The sequence below is a fragment of the Lithobates pipiens genome, unplaced genomic scaffold (assembly GCF_037356315.1).
Source record: "Lithobates pipiens isolate NorthernLeopardFrog02 unplaced genomic scaffold, aLitPip1_a1.2 Scaffold_17, whole genome shotgun sequence".
NCBI lineage: Eukaryota > Metazoa > Chordata > Amphibia > Anura > Ranidae > Lithobates > Lithobates pipiens.
In genome coordinates this window covers 5,481,867-5,502,058 of record NW_027507755.1, presented here as the reverse complement: position 1 = coordinate 5,502,058, position 20,192 = coordinate 5,481,867, and the positions used below count along the sequence as shown (strand labels likewise).

Below are 20,192 nucleotides of genomic sequence, written 5' to 3'. Positions count from 1 at the left end.
AGTTCCATTTAAAAAAACACAATGAGAATGCTTTGTGGCAGTACACGTTTTCCCAGAGCACAAAAATATTATTCATAGACAACTATTCCAATGCCCCATAATACCCTATAATAAGTTTACAGCCACAACAATAACTGGAATAATGATTTCTTTATGAGACAAATAAAGAACACACATTGGATAAAAATGCTTGAAAACAGCAAAAATCAGCAACAAATCCCCCGTTTATATTGTCAGTATAGTAAATTAAATATATCTAGGTGAGCATGAGCTAATCCCAGTAAGGAAATGTAATATTTAGATAATTCAAAATCTGGATGTGTACTGATATAATACAGGAAGGAACAAGAGATCATATAAAGTGCATAGTACAATAGATGAATCATCACATGAGTAAACAAATACCCGTTCATATGTTTGTACATCCCCATACATACCTCCTATCCTGATTGCTAATGTTCATATGTAGAACGTTTAATTCTCTTACTGGGATTAACTGGTAATGAGGAAATCCTTATCTAAAATATTGTTGTGGTCGTAGTCTTTTTCCAGGGTACTGCAATAATTGATTTTGCTGTGGCAGTACATTGCCTGTTCACACCTTCTCAGATATGAACCCTCATAAGTAGCATATCTACCTTGCCGAGAGCTATGTCACATTTCTCTATAAAGGAAAAAAAGATTTGTAAGGTGATGTACTGTATATACTCTTGTTATCCTCCACCTGTGCACATATCAAAAGCTGTAATTGTAAAAACAATCCATACCATTGCCATCCTGTACACTCCATACCACTGCCAACTTATATTCGTCATACAACTGCCATTCCTGTAGACTTCATGCTACTGCTGTTTCTAGACACTTTTCCCGGACTGAAGTGCCGGGGATCTCAACCACCAGAGTAGGGAGTCCCTGACTGACTGGCTCACCTGAATCTGCTGATCCAGGGATAAAGGGGATTTATCCCATTTTGTCAAGCTCTCCTTCTGCAAGACTCTGGTATGAAACTGCCGCTGCCATCCTGTACCCTTTATTCTACTGCCATTTCTGTAGACTTCATGCCATTGCTATACATTTGACTGCCATCATGTATACTTCATGCCACTGTCATCTTGTACACTTCATGTTACTGCCATTTCTGTAGACCTCATGCCATTGTATCATATATATTTTATAAATTCATAACACACATAGAGACCATGCTAAGGTCTAAAGATCTCAAAATATTTAATTTACACGAACACACACACACATACATTATATATACAATACATACAATATATATATACACTACCGTTCAAAAGTTTGGGGTCACATTGAAATGTCCTTATTTTTGAAGGAAAAGCACTGTACTTTTCAATGAAGCTAACTTTAAACTAGTCCTAACTTTAAACAAATATACTCTATACATTGCTAATGTGGTAAATGACTATTCTAACTGCAAATGTCTAGTTTTTGGTGCAATATCTACATAGGTGTATAGAGGCCCATTTCCAGCAACTATCACTCCAGTGTTCTAATGGTACAATGTGTTTGCTCATTGGCTCAGAAGGCTAATTGATGATTAGCAAACCCTTGTGCAATCATGTTCACACATCTAAAAACAGTCTAGCTCCTTCCAGAAGCTACAAAACTGACCTTCCTGTGAGCAGATTGAGTTTCTGGAGCATCACATTTGTGGGGTCAATTAAACGCTCAAAATGGCCAGAAAAAGAGAACTTTCATCTGAAACTCGACAGTCTATTCTTGTTCTTAGAAATGAAGGCTATTCCATGCGAGAAATTGCAAAGAAATTTAAGATTTCCTACAACGGGGTGTACTACTCCCTTCAGAGGACAGCACAAACAGGCTCTAACCAGAGTAGAAAAAGAAGTGGGAGGCCGAGTTGCACAACTAAGCAAGAAGATAAGCACATTAGAGTCTCTAGTTTGAGAAACAGACGCCTCACAGGTCCCCAACTGGCATCTTCATTAAATAGTACCCGCAAAACACCAGTGTCAACATCTACAGTGAAGAGGCGGCTGCGGGATTTTGGGCTTCAGGGCAGAGTGGCAAAGAAAAAGCCATATCTGGGACTGGCCAATAAAAGAAAAAGATTAAGATGGGCAAAAGAACACAGACATTGGACAGAGGAAGACTGGAAAAAAGTGTTGTGGACGGATGAATCCAAGTTTGAGGTGTTTGGATCACAAAGAAGAACGTTTGTGAGACGCAGAACAAATGAAAAGATGCTGGAAGAATGCCTGACGCCATCTGTTAAGCATGGTGGAGGTAATGTGATGGTCTGGGGTTGCTTTGGTGCTGGTAAGGTGGGAGCTTTGTACAGGATAAAAGGGATTCTGAATAAGGAAGGCTATCACTCCATTTTGCAACGCCATGCCATACCCAGTGGACAGCGCTTGATTGGAGCCAATTTCATCCTACAACAGGACAATGACCCTAAACACACCTCCAAATTGTGCAAGAACTATTTACAGCAGAAGCAGGCAGCTGGTATTCTATCGGTAATGGAGTGGCCAGCACAGTCACCAGATCTGAACCCCATTGAGCTGTTGTGGGAGCAGCTTGACCGTATGGTACGCCAGAAGTGCCCATCCAACCAATCCAACTTGTGGGAGCTGCTTCTAGAAGCGTGGGGTGCAATTTCTCCAGCTTACCTCAATAAATTAACAGCTAGAATGCCAAAGGTGTGCAATGCTGTAATTGCTGCAAAAGGAGGATTCTTTGACGAAAGCAAAGTTTGATGTAAAAACAATGTTATTTCAAATACAAATCATTATTTCTAACCTTGTCAATGTCTTGACTCTATTTTCTATTCATTTCACAACGTATGGTGGTGAATAAGTGTGACTTTTCATGGAAAACACAAAATTGTTTGGGTGACCCCAAACTTTTGAACGGTAGTGTGTATATATATATATATATATATATATATATATATATATATATATATATATATACACACACAGTATCTCACATTTTTGTAACTATTTTATTCTATCTTTTCATGTGACAACACTGAAGAAATTACACTTTGCAACAATGTAAAGTAGTGAGTGTACAACTTGTATAACAGTGTAAATTTGCTGTCCCCTAAAAATAACTCAACACACAGCCATTAATGTCTAAACCACTGGAAGCAAAAGTGAGTACACCTCTAAGTGAAAATGTCCAAATTGGGCCAAAAGTGTCAATATTTTGTGTGGCCACCATTATTTTTCAGCATTGCCTTAACCCTCTTGGGCATGGAGTTCACCAGAGTTTCACAGGTTGCCACTGGAGTCCTCTTCCACTCCTCCATGATGACATCACAGAGCTGGTGGATGTTAGAGACCTTGTTCTCCTCCACCTTCCGTTTGTGGATGCCCCACAGATGCTTAATTGAAGTTAGGTCTGGAGACATGCTTGGCCAGTCCATCACCTTTACTTTCAGCTTCTTTAGCAAGGCAGTGGTCATCTTGGAGGTGTGTTTGGGGTTGTTATCAAGTTGGAATACTGTCCTGCGGCCCAGTCTCTGAAGGGAGGGGATCATGCTCTGCTTCAGTATGTCACAGTACATATTGGCATTTATGGTTTAGTCAATTAGTGATGTACGAACTTCCGATGGGACGTTTCGCGAACGCGGCCGATAGTTCGCGAACCGGAACGTTCGCGGCGGGCCCCATTGACTTCAATGGGAGGTGAACTTTGCAAACCTACAGGTCAAATTTGCAGCCACAAAATAATTAATAGCTGTGCAAACATAGTCCCACCACATGGCCAATGACATAAAACATGTATGAGGTGAATCTGGGATCGACAACTACAAGCATTCTTTTTTTATATGGGAAATTGTTGTGACAATTCAGGACTGTGGAGCGCATGAAGGCAATGGAGGAGAGGGAAGGTCAGGGTAGGCAAAGAGGGTGCAGGAGATGATCACCAGCAGCGTGACATACAGCAATGACACCTGCACCGCGATAGAGTCATCTGACAACAGCACCGTGATAGAGAGCACTGACATCAGCAGCGTGACATAAAGCACTAACACCAGCACCATGATATACAGCACTGACAGCAGCACCGTGATAGAGAGTACTGACATCAGCAGCGTGACATAAAGCACTAACACCAGCACCGTGATATACAGCACTGACAGCAGCACCGTGATAGAGAGTACTGACATCAGCAGCGTGACATAAAGCACTGACACCTGCACCGTAAGCAGCCCCAGGAGGAAGTCAGCATAGCAAAGGGATGGTGGGAGCCCCTCATAATGAGCATAGCATAGGGATGGTGGGAGCCCCTCATAATGAGCATAGCACAGGGAGGGTGGGGGCCCCTCATAATGAGCATAGCACAGGGATGGTGGGAGCCCCTCATAATGAGCATAGCACAGGGATGGTGGGAGCCCCTCATAATATGCACAGCAGAGGTACAGCCCCAGGAGTAAGTCAGCACAGCACAGGGATGGTGGGAGCCCCTCATAATAAGCATCCCCAGGAGGAAGTCAGCACAGCACAGGGATGGTGGGAGCTCCTCATAATGAGCATAGCACAGGGATGGTGGGAGCCCCTCATAATGAGCATAGCACAGGGATGGTGGGAGCCCCTCATAATATGCACAGCAGAGGTACAGCCCCAGGAGGAAGTTAGCACAGCACAGGGATGGTGGGGGCCCCTCATAATAAGCAGCCCCAGGAGGAAGTCAGCACAGCACAGGGATGGTGGGAGCCCCTCATAATAAGCAGCCCCAGTAGAAATATGACACCGCACAACCTCTTCAAAGAGGAGGGTACAGGCATATAGTACGGTGTGCTTTTTTTGGACAAGGAAGTGAGCCAAATGAAGAAAGAAGGTCTGTGTGCTCGATTAAAAAAAATGTTTATCTACATATACATGGTCTACTGGTCACATGTGTTGAATTCCTCCAAGATCCATGCCTCATTCATTTTTAGAAATGTGAGGTAGTTAATCCGTGATGCTGGATCCGGATGACACCTGTCGATGGGTCGGCTGAAAGAATGACCTCATATCCGCAGTCACCAACACATCTTCAAACCGGCCTCTTCTTGCAGGTGCTGTTGGATTGGTACCCGCAACTCCTTCTCTGAGAGTGGGAATTGCTCCTCTGCCAGCGCACGCAAAAGCAGAATGCAGCATTTCTTGAAGCAAGGCCTGGAAGTGCTCCATTCTGCCAGCCCTCTGTGACGGCGGTAACATTTCCACCATTTTGTGTTTGTACCGGGGGTCTAAGTACGTTGCCACCCAGTACTGGTCCTTGACCCTTATGCTTTTTATACGGGGTCCCTATTAAAACACTGGAGCATGAAGGCCCCCATTTGCACTAAACTGGAAGCGGTGTGGTGGCCTGGCTCCTGCTCATCATCCAGGATAATGTCGTCCTCTTCATTCTCCTCTCCCCATACACGCACAACAGGGATCCCAGAAAGGTTTAAAGCATGCTCTTCTTGCTCCTCCTCATCTGCCCCGGCACCATCCTCCTCTGACTCCTCTTCAGACTCCTGTTGTTCACTTGTCTCAGATAGAGTAGCCCCCCCCCCCCGGGAATTCATCCAGCATTGCGACTTCCTCATCTTCCCGCTCCTGCTCCTCCACAGCTTGATCGATGACACGACGCAATGCAGGCTCCATAAAGAAGGCATAAGGTACCATGTCACTGATGGCGCCATGGCTGCGACTTACCAGTTTGGTGATCTCCTCAAATGGGCGCAGAAGTCTGCATGCGTCGCGCATGAGCAGCCACTGAGGCGGTGAAAAAACCCCAGCTCCCCAGAACCTGTTCTGCCGCAGAGTTCATACAGGTAGACGTTAACTGCACGTTTCTGCTGGAGCAGCCTATCAAGCATATAGAAGGTTGAGTTCCATCGCGTCGGGCAATCGCAAATAAGACGTCTGACCGGCAGATTGTGTCACCGCTGAATGTCAGCAAGGCGAGCCATGGGCGTGTAAGATCTTCTGAAATGGGCCGAGATTTTCCTTGCCTGCCGCAAGATGTCCTGGACCCCAGGGTATTTGACAACGAATCACTGCGCGACCAAGTTTAAGACGTGTGCCATGCATGGCACGTGCGTGATTTTGCCCTGTTTCAATGTGCTAAGCAGATTGGCACCGTTGTCACACACCACTTTACCAACTGTCTAATTGAGCGGTGTTAGCCACTGATCTGCCTGTGAACGCAAAGCTGAAAGGAGTGCCGGGCCAGTGTGGCTCTTGGCTTCCAGGCACAACAGACGCAGCATGGCATGGCAACGTCTCACCTGGCATGTCGAATAAGTTCTGGGGAGCTTGGGCGGCACATCGGAAGAGACGCTAGCAGCGGAAAAGGAGGAGTCAGCCGAGGAGGAGAGGGAGGAGGATGGAGTAGGAGGAGGAGGAGAAGAAGGGCCAGGCCTGCATGCAATCCGTGGCGGTAAAACCAAATATACACGGGTGCCACGGGTTACATGCTTGACGGCCGTCAGAAGGTTCACCCAGTGGGCAGTAAAAGTGATATACCTTCTCTGCCCGTGTTTGCTAGACCACGTGTCTGTGGTCAGATGTATCTTGGCACCGACACTGTGTGCCAGAGATACATTCACTTGCCGCTGAACATGTCCATATAGCTCTGGGATGCCCTTCTCTGAGAAATACTTCCTGCCTGGGACCTTCCATTGTGGTGTTCCAATGGCCACAAATTTGCGAAAGGCCTCCGAGTCCACCAGTTTATATGGCAGTAGTTGGCGGGCTATGAGTTCTGACAAGCCAGCCGTGAACCGTTGGGCAAGAGGGTTATCCGGCGTCATCATTTTTTTTACGCTCGAACATTAGGCCCATGGAAGCCTGCCTTTTTGCAGAAAAACGTGAGCTTGGCGTGATGGAAGGTGGAGTGGAGGACAATTGTGAGGAGAGAGGAGAAGGGGAAGTAGAAGACGAGGCTGGACGGTGAGAGCCTGGAGTGTGGCTTTGTGTGTTCCATTGCTCCCACTGGGCTCGGTGATGGCTGCTCATGTGCCTTCTTAAGGCGGTCGTCCCTAGGTGAGTGTTGGGCTTACCGCGACTAATGCGTTGACTGCAAATATTGCAGATGGCAATGCTATTGTCAGCAGCGGACACGTTAAAAAAAGCCCACACTGCGGAGCCATGTGCCGGTGTCCTGGGAGCGCCAGATGTGACCGTACATGGTCAATGACTCACTCCTGATACATTTGCAGTCTGCTTTGTCCCTCCTGTGCAATGTAAGTTATTCCTGCTTCTCCTCCCTATCTGCTGGTCCATATCTCCCTCTGAACTCCCCTCCTCTTCCTCTCTTGTGGGCACCCACGTGACATCACTAGACACGTCATCATCGACGTCACCTTCCCCACCGCTGTAAGTAGAGATCTTGGAGTAGGCAGCAACACCGGGGACCAACCTCCTCCTTGGGCTGATCTGGGTACTGTCATCAGACTGCTGAGTAGCGGTTGTTGCTACCTCCTCTTCCTGATCCAATACCAAGAGTGGCTGCGCATCAGAAATGTCTTGATATGGATCGGAAAATAATTCCTGTGACTCAAGCGGAAGATATGTGGTGGTGGTGGTGTTGTTGGTGGTAGTGTCTTTGGGGGTGCACATAGCAGAGAGTGAAGAAGAGGGTGCAGATCGAGAGGATGAGGAGGGTGCAGAAGAGTAAGGCTGAGTGAGCCACTCAACCAAGTCTGGTGCGTCCTTTAAATGAATTGAACGCACCTTCTGCAACTTCCCACTTTGGCTCAAGCTTGTTGCTCCTGCCCTACCCCTACCACCCCTGCGGAAGGCCCTGCCTCTTCCTCTGCCTGTCATTTTTTAAATGACCCTGGGACAAAACTCTCAGTCCCTATACCGAATGACTGCTGCAGTATAGGGCAGCGGTCAGCAGTAGGGCACCTCAACCCTATGTATTGTGGACCTATACCAGTCCTTATAGAGTAGCAGACTGTACCTCACTCAACCTCAACATGTACTGTAGCACCCTAGACCTTGCCAGTCCTTATAAGGACCTTTGTGGAACAAGTAGGTTGTGACTGATTAGCAGACTGCAGCAGAAGGGCAGCAGTCAAGTATAATATTCTTTCTATATTTGGAAGAAAGAATATTATACGTGTACAAGCCTATTACCATACCACTGATACCAGTCCTGAAAAGAACCTTTGTGGACCTAATATAGTAACAGCTACTGATTAAACTGACCCTCACTGCCTCACACACAGCTTCCTGCCTGTCCCTATATAAACTGACAAAACAGAGGCTACTGGAACAATAACTGGAATAGCACTTTTGTGGACCTGATAGTAACAGCTAATGACTAAACTGACTGTCCCTGCAGCACACACTGTCCTGTCCCTTTCTCTAAACTGGCAAAAGACACTCAGGCTGCTGCAACAATCAGTAGCACAGCAAACCTATATCCTGAACTACACCTAACACCTATACCAGTCCTGAAAAGAACTTTTGTGTACCAAATAGCTAGCGATTTGGGTCACTGCAATCTCTCCCTGCTCCACACAGCAACCTCTCCCTATAGTGACAGAATAAGAATGTAAAATGGCCGCCGGATCGGGTGTATTTATAAGTTAGGGGGAATGTCCAAGTGTCCATGTGCTGTAATGTCTCAATTGGCTGTCCTGTACCCCATGATGGATGTGTCATCATAGGTCAAAGTTCTTTTACACAGTAAACACGGAAATCCGCCGGGCGAACGGCGGCAATAGTCCGCCGATTGGGCGGACCGCGAACAGCTAAAATTCGCCGCGAAGCGACCGTCTGGCGAACCGACCGCCTGGCGAACCGTTCGGCCATCCCTATTCGTCAATGAACTGTAGCTCTCCAGTGCGGGCAGCACTCATGCAGCCCCAGACCATGACACTACCACCACAATGCTTGACTGTAGGCAAGACACACTTTCCTTTGTACTCCTCACCTGGTTGCCACCACACACGTTTGACACCATCTGAACCAAATAAGTTTATCTTGGTCTCATCAGATCACGGGACATGGTTCCAGTAATCCATGTCCTTAGTCTGCTTGTCTTCAGCAAATTGTTTGCAGGCTTTCTTGTGCATCATCTTTAGAAGAGGCTTCCTTCTGGGACGACAGCCATGCAGACCAATTTTATGCAGCGTACAGCGTATGGTCTGAGCACTGACAGGCTGACCGCCCACCCCTTCAGCAATGCTGGCAGCACTCATACATCCATTTCCCAAAGACAACCTCTGGATATGATGCTGAGCACGTGCACTCAACTTCTTTAGTTGACCATGGCGAGGCCTGTTCTGAGTGAACCCGGTCCTGTTAAGCCGCTGTATGGTCTTGGCCACCGTGCTGTAGCTCATTTTCAGGGTCTTGGCAATCTTCTTATAGCCCAGGCCATCTTTATGTAGAGCAACAATATTTTTTTTCAGATCCTCAGAGAGTTCTTTGCCATGAGGTGCCATGTTGAACTTCCAGTGACCAGTATGGGAGAGTGAGAGTGATAACACCAAATTTAACACAACTGCTCCCGATTAACACCTGAGACCTTGTAAAATGAACAAGTCACATGACACTGGGGAGGGAAAAAATGGCCAATTGGGCCCAATTTGGACATTTTCACTTGAGGGTGTAATCACATTTGTTGCCAGCGGTTTAGACATTAATGGCTGTGTGTTGAGTTATTTTGAGGGGACAGCAAATTTACACTGTTATACAAGCTGTACACTCACTACTTTACATTGTTGCAAAGTATCATTTCTTCAGTGTTGTCACATGAAAAGATATAATAAAATATTTACCAAAATGTGAGGGGTGTACTAATTTTTGTGAGATACTGTACATGCTACTGCCATCTTGTATAATTCATCTCACTGCCATTCTGTACACATCATGTGACTGCCACTCCTGCAGACCTTATGCCACTGCTATACTGTACACTTCATTCTACTGCCATTTATGCAGACTTCATGCAGTTGTCATCTTATAATTGGTGTAATAAGGAAATAATTATCTAAAATATTGTTATGGTCAAAAACCAAGGTCCTGGAATAGTTGATTTTGCTGTGGCAGTACATAGCCTTTTCACACCGTCTCTAATATGAATCCTTATAAATAGCATATTTGCCTTGCCCAGAGCTACATTATATTTGCCTATAAAGGAAACATATTTATAAAGCGACTGCCATTTTTTTTAGACGTCATGCCATTGCCATCAAGATCATGCTGCTGCCATCTTGTACACTTCATGTCACTGCCATTCTGTACACTTCATGCGACTGCCATTCCTGTAGACTTCATGACACTGCCATCCTGTACACTTCATGTTACTGCCATTTCTGTGGGCATCATACCATTGCCATCATGTACAACTGGCATCATTTACATGCTATCGACATCTTGTATACTTCATGCTATTGCCATTTTTTATACTTCATGCGACTGCCGTTCTTGTAGACATCATGCCACTGCTATCCTGTGTACTTCATGCAACTGACATTTCTTTACACTTCTTGGCACTGCAGTGTGACATCATATTGCTTTCTTTCCTGCAAAACAGTTTACAGGTACTCCTCCTGCAGGGCTAATGTCAGCTTTCAGCTGGTATGTGAACTCAGTATAAAGACAGATTTCTGATAGTAACAGCAGCTGAGGAAACCTGCACTGAAAGAACATATAGGATGCCATTGCTGGCCTTTCCATTCTGAAAATACGGTTTGACTGTAGGGTTGCCACCTTTTCTTCAAGTCAAACCCGAACACTTTAGCGGTGCACAGCAAATTTTTTTATAGTATAACCTATACATATATTTTGCTACTAAATAACATTTCCAGTCATATTAAGTTAATAACAAGAGTCCCCCTTTACATCAGAGTCCACAGAGTTCCCCTTTAAGTCTGAACTCACAGAGTTCCCATTCACTGTCAGGGGGGACTCTGCAGACTCTGATGTAAGGGAGATCTCTAGGGACTCTAACATAAGGGGAAACACTGAGAACTCTGATGTACAGAGAGGACTCTGATGTAAGGGGAAACACTGTGGCCTCTGATGTAAAGGGGAACTCTGATGTAAGGGGTGCTCTGAGAACCCTGATTTAAGGGGAAACACTGAGAACTCTGATGTACGGAGAAGACTCTGATGTAAGGGGAAACACTGTGGCCTCTGATGTAAAGGGGAACTCGGATGTAAGGGGTGCTCTGAGAACTCTTATTTTCTTTAGTGTACTCACTCAGAGGCAAGAGAGAGAAGGGGGCGACTTCAGTCACAGACAGATGGATGGATGGATGGTGAGCTCACTTGGCAGTCAGCACCTCTCATCCAGATGGATCTGAGGCTGCTGGGAAGCCATAGTCCAGTCTAAATAATGTGTCCGGGTTTCAGACAGTCTGAAACCTGGACGAATGATTCCAAACCCGAACTGTCCGGGTGAATCCTGGACAGGTGGCAACCCTATTTGACTGGCTGCTATACTGATCCATTAGCTTCTACCCTGAAACAAGCATGCCAATCCGGAATTCTGACTTCACTAGCTGCAAGCTTGTTTCAAATCAATAACTCATCAAGTACCAAACCCAGTAATAACCAGGCAACTTAATAAATGGATGGTATGACTTTTAATGGCGCCCACAAGTGGAATAAATTTGTTTTTTTATATACATGCCCGCAGCTGTTCTTTAATTAACCATAATTATTGCTGTAAATTTGTGTTTAAGCTGCGGTTTAGATATTTTAATCTTTTCAACCAGACATATAAATGTTTGTACCAAACAAAAGAAAACTCATTACCAGACTGATGTATATTAAAAAAAAAAAAAAAAGTCAAATAAAAGTATATTTGTTGCCAATAACAACCAATTAGATTCCAGCTGCTATTTGTCTAGTGCAAGTATGAAACAACAAGATCTAATTGGTTGTCACGGAAACCACTCTTTTTTTTTACCATCCAGTTTAACACAATACATCAGTCCTGTTCTGTATTAGAAGTGTGTTGTTCTGCTCTATCGTTAGTGGCAGAGGCAATGGATTTGTACTGGAACATCTGCTACACCATTTTGTTACAAGTCTTTATTGGACTACACATTATACCCACTGTCAGAGGTCCCCCCTCCGTTCCAGACTCTAACCTGAGAGATGCATGGATATAAAAGTATAATGAGCCAGGCAGTAGAAGAAATCAAAGGGAAATAAATATATATTGCGTTCTCACCCTTTGAACAGATGGCGCTAACAGTACGCACTGGCCTCGGAAACCGCTGATGAACCAGCCGAAGGCCCGGATCAGCAGGGACCCTGAAGATGTGCCTCATCCGTAGTGTGTTGTCAAAGCTTTTTATGACGCTCGCCACATGTTTTTGTGTTAGCAGATGCTTTTTTAGAATGTAACACCTTTCGCCGTTTCTTTATAGTGCTTACAGTGTGAACTTACAATGGCAGATGATATAACGTAATAATAAACGACATCTGCTCTGATATGGAACAACCCAAAATAGCCATCCATAGGCTTGGTGAACAGTAATAATTGTTTTTTGTTTTTTTTAAATACAATAAAAAAAAAAGGAATAATATTCATAATACTAACAACAACCTAAAACGTCTCCCACAACCCTTCCCCAGAGCTATATCACCAACCTCATCTCAAAATACCAATTAAACTGTCCTCACCGCTCCTTCCAAGACCTCCTGCTCTCTAGCTACTTCGTCACCTCTTCCCATGATCACCTTCAGGACTTCTCCAGAGCCTCTCCCATCCTCTGGAACTCCTTACCACAATCTGTCAAACTATCACCTACTCTATCTGCTTCTAAGCGATCCTTGTAAACCGTAGGCAGTTAATACACATTTTTATTGCCCCGACTGCTTAGCTGCTTTACAGTTGTCAACAGAAAAGGAGATGGAGGGAAACTTACAATTGGGGCATTCAAAGGCACAAAAAAACAAATCATGAGGACTTATAACAAAATTGATGTGGCTCCCTGGTGCCCTTTCTCTGTGGCACCTGGCAGTATCAACAACACTGTCACTGATCATCATATAATGCGGGGATCTCCAAACTTTCTAAACAAAGGGCCAGTTTATAGTCCTTCATACTTTGTGGGGGCCAGTGTGAGTAGAAAATGCCCTGGTGTCCAAAGGATTAAACCATGCCCCATCATTAGTATTAGTGGGAGGATGATTGTCCCATTGTTGGTATCAGGGGAAGGAATAGTGCCACATGATTGGTGTCAGGATAAAACAGTGTCCCAATATTGGTGGTGTCAGTGGGAAGAATAGTGCCCCGTCATTGGTGTCAGTGGGAACAATAGTTCCCCATTGTTGGGGACAGCGGTAGGAATAGTGCCCTCTTGTTGGTATCAGTGACAGGAAATATGCCCCCATGTTGATGTAAGTGGGAGGAATAGTGCTCCAAGGGCTGGACAAAGGCAAGCAAAGGGCCACAGTTTGGAGACCACTGATCTAATCCATGCACACTTTAGGACAGGTAGAAGGGAAACTATTACACTAAGTCCCCCTACCAGAGTGCTTTGTAACTCTGCCTTGCATTATATGAGTTGGTTAAAGTAGACCTTCAGGCTAAAAGTAGACACTACACTAATGGTCTTCCACATCCCTGTGGTTCACAGTTAAAAATATGTTCTGATTTTGGTCATGTGGTTAAACTGGATCCCGAGACAGGCTTCCCAGGCAGAACTGACCTATTAGTGGTCTTTTGGGATCAGAACCAGTTGACTTTCTTGGCAAGAGATAATGGGGTTGATTTACTAAAGGCAAATAGACTGTGCACTTTGCAAAGAGCAATTGCTCCAGAGCTTAGTAAATGAACAGAAGCTCTGCTGACTTCCATCATCCAATCATGTGCAAGCAAAAATGCTGTTATTTTTATTTTCCTTGCCCGTGATTGGGTATTTTTTGCAAAGTGAAGCTTTACCCCATTTACTAAGTTCTGGATCAACTGCACTTGCAGAGTGCACAGTCTATTTGCCTTTATTAAATCAACCCCAATGTGACTCGTGTGTCAGCGCTGTTCACCTAAATACCCAAGGGCGATGAATTACCTGTTTCTGGTTAAGGGGACTTTTTTAAGTGAACTTTACAGAGATGTACTTTTAGAATACAGATTGGCTTAATGAGGCAAAGAGCAGCATGCAAACTGCTCTATAAACAGTTGCAGTAACATTATGAAAGAAGTCTTTACTTTCTCCAAGATTATTCAAACCATCATTGTGAATGTCATTGATATTCATACATTACTTTATCAAACATCAAGAAAAAACAGTAGTTACATGCACATTCCTTCTACATTTTGTAGGCATCTTGAATTAATACTAACATACTACAGGGGTTTGTTTAGTTTTCATAGTTCAGAATAGAATGTTAAATAGAAGAAGCAGGACCATGTGTCACATAAGATGGCACCCTATTATGAGAAATGCATATAGATCCACTATAGGGCCTTATTTATGCAGCTGCGCGTATGCACTCTGATTTCCACATGCAGTAAGCAAAAGCAAGCCAAGGAGAGCTTATTAATTAATTCCTTCAGGTCTTCTGGATGAAGATGTTGTTAAAAGGAAGTAAATCAGATGTATACCATGTGCTGTACATTGCTCTATGGTTGGCAACATGCAATACCCCCTTTCAGAGGGCATCTACTACATAATGGGGGGGGTTACAAAGGCAAAGCAATATCCTAATAGAAAGAAACAAGAAACACCGCTCAGGTGGGTGAATCCAGATAAATAGGTGAGTAAAGTGAATTGAAGGACTCCTCTCAAAGGTGCTAGCCATGGCTCGCCATTGCATCATTGCAATGATTAAGCACATTATACTGTGTGAAACATGTCTACCTTGATGCCTTGATTGTCATTTTTCCTGTGCTGTGTCACTTGGATGGATCAATAAAGGACTCATATTCATCATTGTGGAGTGCAGCTGTTTCTTCCTATTTTAAAGCAATGTCCTAATCAATACACCAGATGCTCTCCGGTATCACCTCACGATAGCAGTGGCGGATAAGAACTATATATCCCAGGGCCACACTATTTCACTGATGTGCACCACTCAGGCTTCCTATCACCAATCCACTAGTACCTCTTAAGGGCAGACAGCAGGAAGTGGGGATTAACATAATGCTTATCAAAAATTTCCAAAAACATCATCAGATCTAACCGACTGCATCCCCATTTCTCTTTGCCTTCATCGTCTTAGGCTTCAACCAACCATGCATCCCAATCTCTCCTCAGCCTTTGTCAACCCCTTCCTCTTGTTCTTGCCCACATTACTTTTAGAAAGTTTGTATTTATGTTGTTAAGGCATTAATGGTGTCCATACATCATTTAAAATGTTTATTTTCTAAACCATTTTTGCCTTGTTTGCCACAAAGGTCAGGAACTTGTAACCTCATAATTTAGAGTAAAGTCCAATACCACAACTGGTAGCCAAAACAGGCGCATTTTCTCTTTAGGCCATTCACTCTGCAAGGTGCATCAAGAACTTTTCCTCCTCACCTCAACACTGCTGAGTATGCTTATTGGAAACCCTCCTGGGGAGAATGCCCAGTGATCTCATAAGGGGAACCCAACAACTGGCTACATGACGATTTGTCAGATAAAGGAAGACGATATATTTTTTTTTTTCATATGTCACTTTATTGACCCTCACATTTTTTCTAGAAACCCTGTAGATGTCTTTAATCACACACATAACCATTCCTAGGGACCACCACCCTTTGGAGTTCTGTCCGCCCGGGTGTTGTCATGTGGGGATTTTGCGTGCGCCGGACGCCAGCACAGATCCCAGAAAAGATGCCCCTTGGGGAGCCTCCAGCTATCACTATTGCACTCTCACTGCACGGTAGCTGTAAGTATTTTTATAACCAGGGTTAATTCCTAAGTTATATATTTTTTATATATATATATATATATATATATATATATATATATATATATATTTTAAAGCATTGACCTGAAACTTATTATGCTTAATTTCAGATAACACACATTGTTGCTCCTGAAGAATGGATATAAATACTCCACCAAACGCGTAGAGCCTCTGTACATGCAATGTGTAATACTGATACAATATTGATATATGTAATATAGATGGACTATGAGCCTTTGTATATGCAATGTGTAATACCGATATATTTGTATGTAATTTTTCATCATGTTTTATAATAAATATATCATTTCTTGACCCCCTCACTATTGACTGCATGCTTCATATAAAGTCCCGCCTATTTTCTTTTTCTCATGAAGATATAAAATCTAGCAAAGGAGTCTGCAACAACCATTTATTTGGTCAAAAAACACTTCCCAGGTAGGGTTTTTATGACTGAATATTCCCTGGTTGTCTCTTCTATCATAAATGCTTCTCTGTGCTATGATTAAGTGACCCCTATGCACATGTACAAGAATGATGTCATCGCGACCTGGCCATTTAGGAGGCGAAACAGAGCAAACCCACAAAGAAGACCCAGAGAAGATGGAAGCTCTTGGGACCAGTTGGAGCAGCTGACATCGCAGTGCTGAACGGTTTCCTTTGACAGGTAAGTCCGATGTACATGGTAGCACATTATGGCATAAACCATATTTAACCACTTGGGTACCGCGCTATTGCCGAATGACGGCATTAGCGCGGACCTAGATTTCCAGGACTACGTCTATTGACGTCGTCCTGGTTACGAGCGGCCTGCGCGCCCCCTGAGGGGCGCGCGCGGCGCGCTCTGTGATCGGCGAGTCCGTGAGACTCGCCTGATCACTGATCCGTGTAAGGGGTCGATCCCGACCCCTTATCACGTGATCAGCTGTCAGCCAATGACAGCTGATCATGTGATAGAACGGAGCCGGTAATCGGCTATTATTCCTCCTCGCGCTGACAGCGCGAGGAGAAAAAAAAAAAGCCGATCACCGGCGACCGTGATCGGGACATCAGTCCCGATCACGGCCAGCAATGAAAGGCACCACATGCCACCTGCCAGTGCCCACCTGCCTCCCGCAGTGCCATCCTGAAATATAACAAAGTAAAAGTAAGTGCCCCCCGTCTGTGCCCATAATGCCCACAGTGCCACCCCACAGTGCCACCCACAGTGCCACCCCACAGTGCCACCCACAGTGCCACCCACAGTGCCACCCAATCTGCCTCAAAGGTGCTGCACCCCAGTGCCGCCCAGCAGTGCCGCCCATCAGTGCCCAGCAGTGCCACCTATCAGAGCCACCTATCAGTGCCACCTATCAGTGCCCATCAGTCCCATCTATCTGTGGTACCTATCAGTGCCCATCCGTGCCACCCATCCGTGCCACTTATCCGTGCCACCCATCCGTGCCATCTTATCTGTGCCCATCTTTGCCCATCAGTGCCGCCTTATCTGTGCCCATCGGTGCCGCCTTATCTGTGCCTATTAGTGCCGCCTTAACTATGCCTATCAGTGCCCACAAGTGCAGCCTATCAGTGCCCACCAATGCAGCCTATCAGTGCCCACCAATGCAGCCCATCAGTGCCCACCAATGCAGCCTATCAGTGCCGCCTTATCAGCGCACTTCAATGAAGGAGAAAAATGACCCGTTTGCAAAATTTTATAACAAACTATTAAAACATGATTTTTATTTTTTTTTTTTTTGCATCTTTTTTTGTTTGTTTAGCAAAAAATAAAACTCCGAGCTGTAACTAAATACCACCAAAAGAAAGCTCTATTTGTGGGAAAAAAATGATAGAAATTTCATTTGGGTACAGTGTTGTATGCCCGCGCAATTGTCATTCAAAGTGCATCAGCGCTGAAAGCTGAAAATTGGTCTGGGACTGAGGGGGGTTTAAGTGCCCAGTAAGCAAGTGGTTAAAAAAAATATATATTGTGGATTTAATTCCACTTTAAATACATTAATTTGTTCCTATAGCAAATAAAAAACAACCTCCTCCGGTTGGAAAAATATACTTCCCTCCTAGTGTGTTAGACCTGGGTCTGTGCATACATTTCTTCTATTACATAGTCTATAAATTATAAGGGTAAATAATCAGTATAAAGTGATTGTAAGGCCTGGCACAAAGCAGCCCCTATTCTCCTCTTCTGGGGTTCCTGCCACTGCTTCTGACTCAACCCCCCCCCCCCCCCCCCCCCCCCGCCAAGTGCTCCCATTGCAAACGGTTGTCTATGGGAGCAATCATGCATGGATCATTACACACAGAGGGGGGCTTGGCCCGGCCCCCCTACTCTCTTCGCTGGCTCTGATTGACAGCAGTGGGAGCCAATGTCTCCTGCTACTTTATCTGAGCCAGTCAGGAGCAAGAGACCTGGGAGAGCCTCTGCTCTCATGCACATTGCTGGATCGAGATCAGGAACAGGTATGTATTTAGGGGGGCTGCAGGGGAAGCTGGCACATTTGGTGGGGACCTGTGATGCAAGTGGCTGTAAGTTATTGCCCATGTAATCTCCTATCTCACTGGTGACCTTAATTCCTAGGTACATGGACTCCTCCACCCATTTAACCACTTGCTTACTGGGCACTTAAACCCTCCTCCTGCCCAGACCAATTTTCAGCTTTCGGTGCTCTGACACGTTGAATGACAATTACTAAGTCATGCAACACTGTACCCAAATTAATTTTTTTCCTTTTTTTCCTACAAATAGAGCTTTCTTTTGGTGGTATTTGATCACCTCTGGGTTTTTTATTTTTTGCTCTATAAATGAAAAAATAACAAACATTTTGAAGAAAACGCATTTTTCTTTGTTTCTGTGATAAAATTTTGCAAATTTTTAATTTTTCTTCATACATTTTGGCCAAAATTTATACTGCTACATATCTTTGGTAAAAATAACCTAAATTAGTGGATATTATTTGGTCTTTGTGAAAGTTAGAGAATCTACAAGCTGTGGTGCGAATCATACAAAATTGATCACATCTGATGTACTGGTGGCCTATCTCATTTCTTGTGACCCAAACAAGCCAGGAAAGTACAAATACCCCCCAAATGACAACTTTTTTGAAAGTAGACATTCCAAGGTATTTAGTAAGAGGAATGGTGAGCTTTTTGATGTTGTCATTTATTCCCACAATTCTTTGCAAAATGAAGATTTTTTATTTTATTTTAATTTTTTCCACAAAATTGTCATTGTAATAGGTTATTTCTCTCACGTGGCATGTGTATACCACAAATAGTGCCCCAAAATAAATTCTGCTACTCCTCCTGAGTATTACGATGTGTGGGACTTTTCCACAGCCTGGCCACATAGAGAGGCCCAACATGCAGGGCGCACCATCACATGTTCTAGGAGCATAAATTACACATCTAACTTGTAGAGTACCTATTACACTTTTGAAGGCCCTGGAGCACCAGGACAATGAAACGTGACACCGACGTGGCACTAATGACAGATGGCACTGATACGTGGCGCTGATGACAGATGCCACTAATACATGGCACTGATGACACGTGACACTGACAGATGGCACTAATATGTGCCACTGATGACAGATGGCACTTATACGTGGCACTGATGACACATGGCACTAATATGTGGCACTGATGACACATGGCACTAATACGTGGCACTGATGACATGTGACACTGATGACAGATGGCACTGATACCTGGCATTGATGACACATGACACTGATAACAGATGGCATGTGACACTGACAGGTGGCACTGATGACAGGTGGCACTGATGATTGATGGCACTAATATGTGGCACTGATGACACGTGACACTGATATGGCACTGATGACAGATGGCACTATGTGGCACTGATGACATGTGGCACTAATGTGGCACTGATGACATGTGGCACTGATGTGGCACTGATGTGGCACTGAAGACAGATGGCACTATGTGGCACTGATGACAGATGGCACTTATACGTGGCACTGGGGACAGATGGCACTGGGGAAAGGTGGCACTGATGACAGATGGCACTGGGGACAGATGGCACTGACAGATGGCACTGGGGACAGATGGCACTGATGACAGGTGGCAGTGGGGGTAGATGGCACTGACAGTTGGCAGTGGGGGGCAGATGGCAGTGGGGACAGGTGGCAGTGGGGACAGTTGGGCACTGTATTTTCAATCTATTTTTGATTTTTTTTTTACACTGACTGCTGCATCTCTGCAGCGGTTCATCTCTCCCTCCTCACACGCTGTGTGAGGAGGGAAAGCCAGCGATGAGAGATGATCTCATATGTTTACATATGAGATCATCTCTCATTGGGCAGGCCGATCATGCTGTAAACGGCCACT

General features: G+C 44.6%; 1 protein-coding gene across 3 annotated transcripts in view; it reads left to right on the top strand.

The window, feature by feature from the left end:
- CUNH11orf97 (chromosome unknown C11orf97 homolog) overlaps window positions 1-16,101 on the top strand; it is a 148,706-nt gene extending 132,605 nt beyond the window's left edge. For all 3 annotated transcript variants that reach the window (XM_077484963.1, XM_077484959.1, XM_077484960.1), the window contains one exon: window positions 12,183-16,101. In XM_077484963.1, coding sequence (XP_077341089.1) covers window positions 12,183-12,277 — 95 coding nt within the window. In that variant the 3' untranslated portion in view covers window positions 12,278-16,101. The remainder of the gene's footprint in view (window positions 1-12,182) is intronic.
- The last annotated feature ends 4,091 nt before the right edge of the window (window positions 16,102-20,192 follow it).